General features: G+C 40.6%; 1 protein-coding gene across 2 annotated transcripts in view; it reads right to left on the bottom strand.

Annotated features, from left to right (window-relative positions):
• FAT4 (FAT atypical cadherin 4) overlaps positions 1 to 14801 on the bottom strand; it is a 148149-nt gene that overhangs the window by 56429 nt on the left and 76919 nt on the right. For both annotated transcript variants that reach the window (XR_001602480.2, XM_016203322.2), the window contains exons 3-6: positions 12878 to 13139; positions 11233 to 11583; positions 4783 to 5705; positions 3533 to 3707 (exon numbers count right to left, since the gene is read on the bottom strand). Coding sequence is in view for 1 of the 2 variants with exons in the window: in XM_016203322.2 (XP_016058808.2) it covers positions 3533 to 3707; positions 4783 to 5705; positions 11233 to 11583; positions 12878 to 13139 (1711 nt within the window). In the remaining variant the exon portion in view is untranslated. The remainder of the gene's footprint in view (positions 1 to 3532; positions 3708 to 4782; positions 5706 to 11232; positions 11584 to 12877; positions 13140 to 14801) is intronic.

Raw genomic sequence — 14801 nt, 5'->3', positions numbered from 1 at the left:
CTTTGGGACAAAATTCAATCAACTCTCTAATTTCCAGGGCTGCCAAAATACTGTGACCAAAGGCACCGGTGCCACTGAATCTCGAGCGCGCTCCTTAGCACCACACCTAAGTGAGCGACAAACATCAAATGCCTTCATTTTACTGATAATCTGAATTTTCACGCTCCAGAATTCATAGCTCTCCTATCTCAAGACTGGGCAGAACGCACACAAACCTGGTCTTCACATTTCTCATGTAATAGCAACGGTCCTTCGCAGAAGTCGGGGCTGTACCTCTCTTACTCGCCCTTGTACTAAGGGTCCTAGGACCCGATTTTCCTCGGGACCAAGGTGATGGCTGCAGGAGCTCAGGCTGCTCCCTGAAGCGGCGCTTGGCCCTTGCGTGGGGCCCGTTCAGGCCGATGCTTCATGGAATCTCTTTGGGCAAGTTCCTCCTAACCGCAGGCTCATCCCCGTCTATCACAAGGGAATACCTTTAGCTCTAAAACTTCAAGTTCTCTTTCTTTCTTTTCCTTTTCCTAATAAAATGTCCCTTTTGTGTTGTCATTTTGATGGAGAAACAGAGTTAGAAGGGCTGGTTAAGTCTGCTGGCTGGCCCGCAAAATCTTCCCTAACCATAATTTGGCTGAACTACAATTTTCATAATTTGTGGCCTTTTTCTTTTAAAATAATTAAACATTCACTATGCATTATATCCTTTGGAAGTTTGAAAAGAAATATCCGGCACACAAAACAAATCCCTAATATAGTAACATATAAAGTGAAACTTAAACTGCGAGTTTTAAACATGTTTTTTAAACCAGTCCTTAACGTTTGAACAAGAATACTTGTGTAGTAAGGTGCAGGGAAAATAGTTCTAAGGATTTTAAAATATTTAAAGTGCATGAATCACAATTCTTATTGAAATCATTGTCTCCACTACGTGATAGGCCTGTTTAACCTTATGATAAACTACTCTGTAAGTATCGCTACCCCCGTCCCTGAGGCGGGTACAGAGGAGGCTGAGAGGTGAAGCCCCGCGTCTGAACCAGAGGAAATGACGACAGAGCCAGAATCCAAATCAGGGGCAATTCGACGGGACCGGGGGCGTTCAGGGTGGTGGGCTGCAGACTCAAAGGCGACTCAAAGTCAAATCTTTCGTAATCGTATACAGCTCATTACTGTGTTTCCTTTCCAAATAAAATAATTTTGGAAATAACAACTTTTTCTTCAAATTCCCCTTTCCCTACACACTAAAACCTTCCGTGTACTCTGAACTTGGAAGTCAGATGCGCTGGGGTCTGAATCCTACTCTGTTACTTCTTAGCTGTGTAATCCCGGGCAAATTATCTGATGGCTCTGAGCCTGGGTTTACTGTAAGTGAAGTAGAACTAAAAATACCTAAGTCTCTGAGAGGATGAGAAGAACTAATGTGTAGAAACGGGTTAGTGTCTGTAAAACCTGGTGCACTGCGCGGCAGACGGCCGTGCATCAGAGAAACCACATTCCCTTTACTTCACAATATCCCGCCGGCTGCACAGGCGCACGGAAGGTTTTAAAGGTCTCTGAGTCATTCGGTTGAGGACGGGCACTCTTGTCAACGTGGTCACATCGTGTCTCTGCCACGGGCTGGACTTAGAGTGTCCTAGAGTCAAAACCTAGAGCGGAGAGCTGCGGGCCGCGCCCGGCCGGCCCGGTCACCCACACTGCACCCTGACTTCCAAAGTCACATCCCGCCGCCACTGGGATGGCCTGCAGGTGACACACCCTCTGGGCAGCAAGTCTTACTGTCGCCGACGCTTTTGTGAGCGCGATTCCTGGTCCTGGTTCCTCCCAGCCACCCCAGCCTCCACAAAGGTCCTGAACTGGTGTGTGCCTCGTACTGGCCACGTTTCCAGTTGTAACTGGAGAGGAAAGCTGAGGCTGAGACGTTTCGGTAACAAAACCTTGACTTTAGATATCTGAATCTCTACCAGTTTCTCCTCATTTTCATGCCCCGTTCTCTCCAGGTGACGGTTGACACGCTGGATTGATTTAGCCGTGTGGCAGTGCCGGCATTTTCCACGAGAAGGCTGCCCTGGGTGCCTGCTGACTGCGAGGCACACGCCGACTGCACACGCAGTGAGCCACACTGCGGTCGGCGTGGCTTAGGTTTTAGGTGGTTACCAGGCTACACTCTGTTCATCATTCTTCGGGATTTTATTGTTTGCATAAAATGTAGCCTGGTCGTTCACACACATTACAAAATACAAAGAGAATATGGTTTTCTTTCATAAAGCAAGTCTCAGAAAATTAAACTCCCAAAAGTAAATGCAAATAACAGAGAGAGAGAGAGCCACCTCAGTTAATCATCAGTGGCACTGTCGTTTGAACACTTACCATAAGTCATTATACATAATCTCAAAATCTCCTCTTTTAGGAGAAGTGGTAAAATTAAACAATATTATACTCTGAAATCAGTCATATATAACAAAAATATTAATTCATTATATTTGGAAAAAACATTTCGACAGTAGTAAAAATAACTCATTTGAAAACTCAGAATTATCCTTTGTCAGTATCCACACATCAACCTGAGGAGATACACACACACACAATATATAATTTCAGTCATTTTATGTTCCAACAAATTTGCCATGTCATAAGACAATTTCAACACAATTTTTAAAAAAATACGGCAACATTATTAAAGTTCTTCAATATTAAGTTGTGATGATTTTTATAAACAAATGTTACATAAGGACAATATTCCACAATTTAATAACATTTTGGAAATCAACGATTCATTCACTTAATCATTCACTTATTCAACAAATATTTAAGCAATACCTACTTTCTTCAAGGCATAAAAATTCTTTGAAAATCCTTAATTGTTTCATTTGTGAATGAGAAGTGTTTCATACTTATGAAAAGTCAATATATACAACACAAAATAATGGTAAACAATATTACTATTTAAAAATAGATTTTTTTAATGCTACTTGCTACACAACCCCATGCGCTCCCCGTCTCCAGCACGGAAGCTGAGGCACTGCCTCCACTGTGCCTGTGCTAGTTCATTACTCCAGGATCTGGATGAGAGCCGGGGCTCTCGCTGACACTCTTTCTGGAGCTCTGTGGGGCTTCATCAAATGCCTATTACAGCTACTTCGAGTTGTGCAGAACCCAAGGACCAATTAAGTAGAACTCTGCACCCACTCCCTTGTCTCCATAACCGGTTAGAACCATCTGGATGTTTTCAACGCTACTTGAAATGCCTCCTGGCTCAAGTGGCAGAGTATCCGATCAGCCCGAGGCACCCAGGCGGCTCACCCAGCAAGGACACATTTTGTCCTAAGGGAATAGAGCTTTGTTTGTGACGTGCTTAAGCCCTTACCACTTGCATTTAATTTCATGAAGTGATAAACGCGCTATAAATTATATAGCTACGATTGGAGTTCCAAACATTAGTAAACCTCAACAAATAGGTAACATAATAGCAGACACAAATACTTGCTTTTACTCAGAGTATGAAGATATTCTTCACAACCGAGCAAGGTTAAAACAGACTTACCTGAATCCGTAGCTGTGACCATCAAGACAAAGTGCTCCTTGGTCTCACGGTCCAGACTCTGTGTCACTCGAAGCTCTCCACTATTTGAGAGAGTAAAAGCACTGTCCTCGTTACCGCCGAACAGGACATAGGAGAGTTTGCTGTTAGAACCCTGGTCGTCATCTCTCGCCACCACCTGTGGGAGAGCATAATACACGCCACGGATGTGACTAACGCTGACACAATGCACACCAGAAATGAAATGTAGCATTAAAAATAATGAGACAGAGCCCAGCCGGCATGGCTCAGCAGCTGAGCATCAACCTGTGACCCAGGAGACTGAGGTTCGATTCTCCGTCAGGGCACAAGCCCGGGTTGTGGGCTCGATCCCCAGTCGGGGGCGTGCAGGAGGCACCCCATCAATGACTCTCATTATTGATGTTTCTATCTCTCTCTCCCTCCCCCTTCCTCTCTCTGAAATCAATAAAGATATATTTAAAAAAAAGATAAAGTCATATACGTCAACAACTTTCAACTATTTTCATCTCAGTGCACACATAAACTAATTACTAAAATTCTACAGCACTACATTTTTTTGCCAATTGGACAAAAAAAAAAAAAAAGGGATAATTTTGATTCATTCACACCAGAAGACTATTGTGTTTGCTGTTGTCATTTTTTTATTTGACCATCTAAGGGAAAAGGGGTCATAGTCAGGTATTGCATGTTTTAAGAATTCTTATGGCACACCGGCTGAAAATCATTGATATATACCAGTAATAAAAGGTTTCAAAGACATAGTTTTAAGTTTCAAGTAAAAAATTCAAGTGGTACAGAGTAGTATGTATTACTGATGTGAAAACAGGCATAAAATCAATGCATAGCATTTTTGGAAGGCTTCTAAAAAATGTTAACAGCCCTTTCATCGGGGTAGTCGAATTTGTAAAGAGGGGAGGAAGACTCATGTTTGCAACCAAGTTTTCAAACTTTGACAACACTGTATTTTCTTACTCTGTGCAGATACTCCTGCTATAGTGAAAATTCAAAAATACACAAATACCTGAATGTGTGCAACATGAGTATACGTGAGAGAACAGAACTGAAATGTAATGTTCCGTCTACAAGGAGGCCAACAGGTATAATCTGCATAAACCTTTCAGGATTTGCTGTATCTGCAGTTAAGCACCCAAGGCAGAGGGATGGGTAGCAGGAACGCTGTAAGTAAACCAGAGGCCTTACAGAGAACGCACTATTTGCTTCAATATACTGACCTGAAGGATGGTTCTGGGCAGCGCCCCTAAATTCTCGGGGACGTGGACGGAATATGGGGAGAGCTCAAATATGGGGACAAAATCATTAGTATCCAGGAGGACGATGCTGACAGCGGAGGTATCGGTCCTGGGGGTGCTGCCGCGATCTGTCGCCTGGACGGTTAGCAGGTAAGCGGGGGTCCTCTCTCTATCGAGCGGCTTGGCCACGGTGACGGCGCCGGTGACAGAGTCGATGCGGAACTCCTGGCCGGCGTTGCCGCCGACGAGGCCGTAGCGCACCTGCCCGTTGGTGCCCTCGTCGCCGTCTGCGGCCTGCACCTGCACGATGTCTGTCCCCGTGAGCACGTTTTCGTGGATCTCCACGCTGTACAAAGCCTGCGCGAACACGGGGTTGTTGTCGTTGACGTCCAGCACCACGACCACGACCTCGGCAGACGAAGAGAGAGGCGGGTGGCCTTTGTCGGTGGCCACCACGGCGAGGGTGTAATTGGACACCGCCTCCCTGTCCAGCTCGCCCGTGAGCCTCACTTCGCCGTCAATGGTCCCGATGCTGAACTTGTTTCCCGAGGGGTTCAGCAGCGTGTACTCAATGTAGCTGTTGGGGCCGCTGTCCGGGTCCGTGGCTTGCGCTTTGAAAACAACGGTATCAATGGGTGTGTTTTCTGGAATGTACGTCAATCGAGGCGAAAGAAATGCTGGGGGGTTGTCATTCACGTCCAGCAAAATGATGGAGACTTGAGCAGTACTGGTGAACCTGGGGGCCGGAGGCGGGGGCAGGTCCTGCACCTGCACCACCAGGTTGTAAAAGGACTGGCTTTCCCGGTCCAGAGTTTTTAGGATGGTCAGCACACCATTCTTGTCAACGGTAAACTGCCCGAGGCTGTCGCCTGAAGCAATGCTATAAGCCAACTGGGAGTTGATGCCTGAAATGAAAGGGGGGAAATTAAATGTTCTTCAGGGTGCGCCGATTGCCAGCTAAGGTGTACCGAAAGTTTTATAATATGAAACTGCATATTTGATATATGATGCCTCCAAACACGCCTTATGGATGATTTAGCTGCAGTTAATTCTCTTTGTCAGTAACACATATGCGTAATTCTTCTCCTGTTAACATCTGATCTGAAAAGATGTTTACAACCTGGTGAACAAGTGATATATATACTGTTTGCTATTTACTACGGTGTTGAAATGTTAAATTACACAAGTAAAGAGGAAAAAAATATTCCAGAGAGTGTATATTTTTCTATACACTTCCTTGTTTCTATCACATAATTCCTGAGGGCTGAACCTTAACAGTGCCACACTCTATACTGTTAGGACAAAATTTATAACTTCGGTAATTTACTGAGGCCGACACCAATTTTCAGAGAAGGGTAATAAAATTTTCTAATGTACGGCATTAGTCATGGATACTTGAAGTCTACTTTTACATTTCTTGTCAGACCAATAAATACTTTTTAATTCCTATTAGGCACCTGGCTAATGGCCTTTGTGAAAATAATTCTCTCTCAATTTTATTATGTACATTTAATGTGTTTTAAAAATATTATTTAAAGGAAATGTCAGCAGTAAAATTATACATGAGAGGCTCCAAATATAAATGTTCACACTATTATTGGGTTATATTTAGGTAAAGTATTTTATCTATTTTTCCTAGAAACGTGTTATTTTTTTTTAATTTAAAAAATGATATATAAATCCCCATTTCAGAAACTGAGTGCAGAAATTTTTCTAAAAAAGATTGTTTTAGTAAATAACTTACAGGCAAAAAACAGATGAGCAATGAAAACAAAGAAAAATAAGGTTTCCTGACCTAAAGTAGTATTTTCTTCACTGATCATACCATTTCCATTTCCATATTTTATCATAAAGATATTGGGATATTGTAGGATATTAAAAGACTTGCCAAGAAATATGTTGTGTACCTAGAAAACCCATCCTTAATATTTTATATTCTGGGATTTTATACCAGGGAAAATCTATTGAGTTAATAAATTGCTTACAAATAGCTCCTATATTTCTGAAATTAATTTCAACTATTCAGGTGTCAGAAGTGATGTTCACTGTTTCCAAGAGTCTTCTAGAAAAAATTGTTCACCCTTTTTCTCCCTTATTTCCCCTTGAAAAATACCTTCTCAGGCTTCTATGAATACCTGAGTTACTCTTTTGCCGTCAAGTTCATAACAAAAGCAAGTTTTAGCTGAGTAACAGGATTTTTTTTCCTACTTGGTAAGGCCTGCCTGTTCTTCTTAAAAAAATGCTAGAATTACTTTTTTCTGGTGATTTTATGGTCTCTACCTAATGTTCTTTATCTATATATTGATGCAGAGAAAAATATGTTTATGAAGAAACTTTCAGGCACTGACTTATTTACAAAAATGTCTAAGATAAACAAGGGTTCAGGGGAACTTTGAAAAGGTAGGTTTTCCTCCTCATTATGAGTTGTGGCTTTTAATCTTTATAGTTTATGACTAGTCACAAGTGAACAAAGCAGAGGTTATAAAGCTCAGAATACTTAAAACGCTGAGGACCAGGGAAAATGTGAATAAATAAAGCTAATGGAGGCCACAGTCAATTCAAGAGCAGGAGATAAAGAGAATTTTAAGATCTGCGTAGAACAAGGTCAACAGCTACTTCAGCTCCTTGATTTAGAATTCCACAGGTTTGGGGGAAGAAAAGCACCATGATATATGGTCCAAAAACATCTAAGGACGGATATATATATCCATCTATACACACACACACACGCATATATATGTATGTGCATATATATGAATAATTAAAATTAAAGTCATTTAATATATTAATATGTATGTTTTAAAGATCATATATATATATTTAATATGTATTTTTAAATCAAATTACTCTCTAAGGAAATTTTCTCCATCTCCTATATCTAAATCCATCAGTGAACACCAAATTCTTATTCTCTGAGGCACAAATTCAGACACAATTATTATCGAGAAAAGTTGTGAAAACATCTGGATAAAGAAAATACCAACAGGCAAAGATTTAAAATTGAGTTCTATGCAAGCCTATAAAATCTTTCATGCCCAAAAGAAATGAAAACTATGGAAAAACTGCACACGGCTACGAAGTGCCGGCCCAGCACGTCCACGGGAACGACCCGCGCCGGGCCCTGTGCACGGCGCTGCCGCGGGCAAACCGCATCGCCCAGGCCACGGGGACCTGAGACCAGGACTTCACCGCCACCATGTAAACAGCAGAACAGCTTCTTTTTTAGGGAAAGAGTTTGGCGGGGTAGGTTGGTGGAGTAACTTTAAATAGAATTATGAAAAAGAAAAATTTGATTAGTGACTTTCATAATGACAAGTATATTAGATAATATTAAAAATACACTGATAACTATCATCTTTGAGAAAATAAATATAATATAATGACTTCTGCACAAAACACTGAGCCACCACCCAAAAACCAGCTCTCAGCGCCAGGACTGGAACCTTCCTGCTGCAATCCCAGGCCCGGGGAGCCTTCTCCGTGTCCTTCCCGGGAAGGAAAGCGCCTGCCGCCCGCGACAGGCCTCAGTGACGTCGGGCATGCCCTCTCCATCTAGGAAACCTATGTGGACGTCCTGAAACTCTGAACTCTCCCCTGAACGTTTGCAGTTTTCTGAAAAAGAGCTCAGGCCATTTTTCTCTGTTTTTTTTGCATCAAATATTAGTATCGTGAAACAGTAAATACATTATTTTAAGTGTCCATAATTTATTCAAAGCATTGAAGCTTGAATCTAGTGGGCTTTTATGGCCCACCAGATCCTCAAACTTAAAACAGTCTGTATTTCCAACATTTGTGTTCAATGTTCTGAGACTGGTTTAGTTACATGATTCTTTCTGGCAGTTTTATTGTGTATGTGTGGTTGCGTTGCATTTTGGGGGATTTGGGGTTTTTATTTCAGTCTCATGAACAGTTCAGTTCCGGGAAACGTAGCACGTCACTCTAGGTAAATAGTTCTGTTACAAAATGTGTGCATTTATTCGCAATGTGAAAACCACTCAGAGGTCAAATCACCCCAATTGTGTACCATGCACACAGAGGTGAATTTATTCGGCAATAATTACAATCATTTTATTCTCAAAACACCCTGTGACTCCCCAAGATTTTGAAGAATGTAAGGTTTATTCCTAAAGTAATGAAATAATTATCAAAGCCAGAATGTTTCCATAAAGCTTCAATTTATAAGTTTGCCTCAAAATAGTTTAACTGTGTGCATGGAAGCCTTGAGACTAATATGTACACTAAGTACCTTGTGAAAACAGTAAAATATTTGATTTTTATTAAATGATCATATAACCTAAAATTTTAGGTTAATAAACCTCTTGGAAAATGTAGATACTGATAACAAAATATCTTAAATTTATTATCATATGAAATTTTTTCATCTAAGAAGATGACAATATTACCTCCTCAGGAACATTTTGAGCAGAGAGTAAGAAGAATGTTAATTTTAGAAAGTCTAAACAATATTGTTGGCAAAATACTTTGAGAACTATTTAATGTAACTGAGTTGGCAATTTTAAACAAACAAGGTTACCCTTGTCTTATCATGATCCTTGGGATTCAGAGAGAGTAGGAACTATGTCTTACATTTTAGGTCAAGGTACAGGAAATTACACTGATAAAAGTATTCAAAACTAAAACAATGGGGAAATGTAGCTTGAATTATTTTTTTTTTTTTTCCAACACAATTAAAGGGGATAAAAAAAAAAAATCTATGAAAAGCAACTTGAAGTCAATGGTTAATGGATGTTTGTGTGTACATGTGCATGGACTATCCCAGCATATTTTTACAAAGAAAGTTTCTTATTTGTTATTTTCCCAGTTTCCTACATTTTAAGGCATGAGAATACATGAACTGTATCCCAGAAGAGTGCACAATCCTATGAAACAATGGGCCCTCTCTAACCCATAAGAAATAAATCACAAAGAAACGTGGCAGAAAACCCTTCACCACAGAACAAAATGGACCAGTCAGTCACAAGGACAAATAAGAAAATATTCATAGCCAGGGGGCAGGTAAACGAATTAAGGTTATAATAGAGAAATCAACTTCCAAAACAGAGAGTAACCTCACTTGTTTATAAATGTCTATTTGGAGCCAATTCACAGAGCGGGGCTGATATGCAGGAAATAGAGTCCGCAGTGTTCCTAGGCCAGGCCTGGTGCATATTAAACGCTACACTTGACAAATGTGGGTTACAGTTGTTCATATGACTAGCAATAGTGGCGGTATTAGTATTATAGCCACTTCTTTTTCTTTTCTTTTTTTTTTACTTTCCATCTTTTATTTTCTATCACAGATGCAGTCATATGTCCAATATTAACTGCTTGAATAAGAGGAGACAGCTTCGAAAAGGACTTCATAATTTCTAAAGAAGGCATTTCCAATTTTGTGAATCGAAACCTAAAATGCTATGTTTTTGCCTCCCACATCTCCTTAGGGGACATTTCTAGGTGCTCCTGAAAGGAAACTAAGTATAGAGCAGAATGTTGAAACAGAATGATACCGTGATTACATAAATCATCCAGGTCAGAGAGAACCAGGAAATTCTAAATTAAGGCTGAGATGCCCGTGTCACTAGGCATATCCTCCGGCGAGGGACCGATTTCCTCTTCAAAGTATGTCCCTTGTTTTTCTCTGCTGACAGGACCTTTAGTTGCATCCAATGGATGGGAAAACATGGTAATAACTTTCCAAACAGTTCAGTTAAAGACTGATAATCTGCACAATGTTATCACTAATATAGTGTCTGATCTGTGTCCTTACAAAACAGGTCTTAGAAGGAAGGCCAGGGGAGTCATATTAAAAAAAAAAAAAAAAAAAGTTTATCGAATGCTTTTGCAATATATGACTCAAACACATGTGACATCTAGATTTAATGAAAAATCTCAACTTGATTTTACAGCGTAAGTTAAAGAGCCCTGAGACTGTCCTTTGAGGGGAAGCGTGAAAGCTTGCCAGAATAGGATTAGCAGTTTTCAGTTAGAAATATAAAACTAATCATACATTTCTAAGTATGTTTTGAAGACTTTGGTTTTACTTTTGCTTCCAAATTTTATTCATTTTACATGAACATAATATATGTAAGTCAATATTTTTATTTTTCTAACAAAAACCTACCAAAAAGCTGTTTTATGACTTCTGCATTACTAAACTGCAAGACTGCCACGCACGGGGGAGGGAGGCAGATAAAGATGGTAAAGTTTATAAAGTAATAACAATGCATGCTGCCTAACTCTTATAAATAATTTAACTGATAAATTATTGAATTTGTTTCATCCTCTGTAAGCTACATTGTAGACTATTTCTCAACTTTGGACCTATATTCACAAAAGGCAATTTTGTGACAGATGAACAATGTAAATAAATATACTATGAATCCGGTAACATTTTTAACCAAGTTTTTTAAGTACATAAAACAAAATACATACCGTCGTCTGCGTCGGTAACATTGAACACGAGAACAGTAGATCCTAGAGGTAGATTCTCCATTAAAGATGTGCTGTATGAACTCAAGCTGAAAATAGGTGGGTTGTCATTTACATCTAGTACATTGAAATAAACCCTGATGGTAGTAAATTGTCCCCCACCGTCTTCAGCTCGAACAGTAAGGATATAATACTGCTGTGCTTCATAATCCAATATGCGAGTCAAATTAAAGACTCCAGTGACTGGATTCAGGAAAAATATGCCATCTTCATCATCTTCACTCACACTGTATGTAATTTCTCCGTTCACCCCAGAGTCATCATCCGTAGCTAAAATAGCTGCCACCAAAGAACCTATCAAAAAGAATAAATTAACAGCCTGAATTAACGGAACATAGGTATTACTAAAAGAACACATACACAACACCAAAAAATTATTTGCGCACTGAAATATTTTAATTAGAGAATCACAATGAAAATATAGTGAATGCAACATTCAGCCAGTCTCTGTGTTAACACAGATGCCAACATTCCCAAATATCAACAAAACATACAGCGTACTGGGTGTGCAGCAGATCTCACGCTGCAGTGTAACAACCCTGCGTATTAACACTACTTCTGACATCAGTTTTCTACCTGGCACTACCAATTCATAACCACATATTGATGGATTCAGGGAACTTAGTGTCAGGAACTGGGGATTCCAAGTAATGATACAGACGTATGCCCAGGAGGTACCACTTGACAGCTCAGATGGCCAACGCTATAATTAAGCAAGAAAAAAATGTGACGCGGGTTTTACGACGAACACGCACAACTCATCTGGGGGAGGGGGGGGAACTGCAGTGAGGAGTCTCCCATAAATGTTTCCTTCCTTGTCAAATGCGCTTCCAAAACAAATGCCTTATTACGCAAACACATTCCAAATGTGATTCAGAACCAAACTGCCATTTTAGATAAGAATTTCCAATAATGGGAATGAAGCAAACACATAGACACCGCGTACCCAAACCCAGCAATCACGGCATAATATGTTGCAAGAGGCAAGATGATAATTCAGGATTCTTACTCTACTCACATTTATTGAGCACCTGCTACAGCTCAAGCCCCACATTAGCAAACTCACACACACATTCTAAATTAACCTTTACCCTAATTCTAACAGGCATTATCGTTTCTGTGTTACAGCAAGAGGCACTGAGGCTAAGAGAAATGAGTTAACTTGTCCTGGGACACACAGCTAGTAAGGGTTAGAACCACTTTTCACAGGTTTTCTTGTGCTTTTTTTCTTTGCTCTTTTTATACATAGCAGCTTAATCACAATTGACATTTCTTAAGTGGGAAAATAAAATAAAAACTGTGGCTGCCAGAAAAATTAACAATCCATGTCACAGATACATTCAGAAACAGAAATATCTGTAACTAGTCATCAGATGAAGGGCCTCATTTGCTCTCTCAAAAGTCCAGCAATTTGCTTGGGAATTATAGCAAAGATGGTGAATTAAAAGATTCAAAATTCCAGCATATATATTTTTATTCCTAGTAGCATAGGGTAAAAACTCGTCACTAATCAAGGGTAGTTAAAGCATAGTCCGTAACTGTAGTCAAAGATGATCCTTGCAAAATACACCAAAGGGCACGCCCCTACCTGGGGTTGTGTCTTCTGGGATGTCGAAAGAGTACACAGGCCTGGAGAACTTGGGCGAGTGGTCGTTGACATCACTGACAGTGATGTTGATTCTCATATCGGAGGACTGGAGGCCGTCATCTGCACGAACCAGCAGGGAGTATTTGGAACGGCGTTCTCTGTCCAACCTCTTGGTCGCTATCAGATCTCCAGACTCAGGGTCAATGCGGAAACTGTCATCAGCTCCACTGATGATCGTGTATGTGACAAGAGCATTCGCGCCCTAAGAAGAGACCAGCATCGGAACGGTTAGAAGGGGAAAGTCAGAGCACCGCTCCTTGTGCTGAGTATTTGACAGTGTGAGGCTCTGGGCTTAATTTCATAGGATACGACAAGATTTCAAAAGGTCACAGGCCAGTGTATGTTCCATAGCCAGTCCAGCCTTTCACCATTCACTCCATTAAATAGCACAACAAATCTCAGCCCTCAGGATTAGCTATATATATATTTTGACTTATAAAATATACACATGGAAAGGAGTAAAGCTGTCGCTGTGATATTAAAAATGATGATACTACCAGATGGTGTGCTAAAGGCTTGCCCTTTGCCAGGCACTGTGACAACTCCATGAGGTACGAGTTCCCGAATGACGTGCTTGGCTTATTCGCTGTTGAACAGGTTGGTTGTACGAAAAACTTTAATGCAGAACAAAAGCAGAAAGTCAAGCTAAAATATTAGGTTATAGGTCTAAGTTGGGGAATCACGATTGTAACACACATCGGCTTGAATTCTATGGCCAAGAAACCCCTGAGCTTGTCTGAGTTGGAAACCACCTCTAAGGCTATCGATAGAGTCGAATGGACAAGGGTGGGGGAGGCCAGGGAAGGGAGATAGTGAGGAGCTGAGTCCAAAAGACTGGAGCTCCGTGTCCTCGAGGTGAAACTGTTCGCAATCGGTATTCTTGGCAGGTTCCAAGTCCCTGTTCTGTAAAATGAAAGCAGGGATGACTTCTTGTGTTCTCTCAAGTCTTTGGGCCGTGGCCCTCAAAAACTTTAAAGTATGAACTAGGAAGTTGGCAGAAGGAATGGAAAGTTGAGAGAAAGAGCACATTCATTAAGTGTTTATTACGTGCTAAGCACTGCTCTGAGCATATCACTTCATGGGCACTAAATGACTTAATCCTTAAAGGCCATCCCCTTAGGTATGGACAGTTATTATCCCCATTTTGATGATAAAGAGACTGAGATGTAGGAATTTAAACCCTGGCCATCTTACTCCAGAACTTAGACTCTAAATCTTCACGTAGCATAATACACAGGACAAATCAGTAATATCTGATAGGTTATTGGATATAGAAATTACAGTAACAATACTCTCATTTGTTCGGCATTCCCATATAGTCTCATGTCCTTTGAACAAGGCTATGTGATGGGTAAAAGTGAAAGAAAAAATTTTTTAAAAATATCAAATTACTTTAGCTAGAAATTAAGAAACTACTCTTGCTCAAGACATTTCAGGATAAGATCTGCTTTGATGCAGGAGAAATTATGCTGTGAGCTGTTAGGTACAGTATGTTAAGAGATGAAGGACAGCGTCATAGAAATGGTTGTGTGGCAGTTGGAGAATTGAGAAAAGGTTTGAAAAAATATCTGAAGGTCAATATCGTATGTGACAGCGGAAGTCACAGGGAATTAAAATTAGACGAGCTCAGGGGTGAGGAAACGCCCGGCCCTCGGGCCATGTACGACCTGCAAAATCATTTGGTCGGGCCCTGCCAAGGCAACTACAGGTGGGACTCACATTCAATCAATCTAGGAGCTTTTCTCATAGCTAATGTTTAAGTTGATAATTCTGTATAGCCCTCGAATGATGTTACGAATATCTAAATGGCCCTTGGCAGAAAAAAGTCTCCCCACCCCTGGATAAGATCAAGGAAGAGCAGTGT

This window comes from Miniopterus natalensis, chromosome 4 (genome assembly GCF_054644295.1).
Source record: "Miniopterus natalensis isolate mMinNat1 chromosome 4, mMinNat1.hap1, whole genome shotgun sequence".
NCBI classification, from domain to species: domain Eukaryota; kingdom Metazoa; phylum Chordata; class Mammalia; order Chiroptera; family Miniopteridae; genus Miniopterus; species Miniopterus natalensis.
Note: the sequence above shows the minus strand (reverse complement) of the source record. Positions and strands in the feature narration are given on the sequence as shown.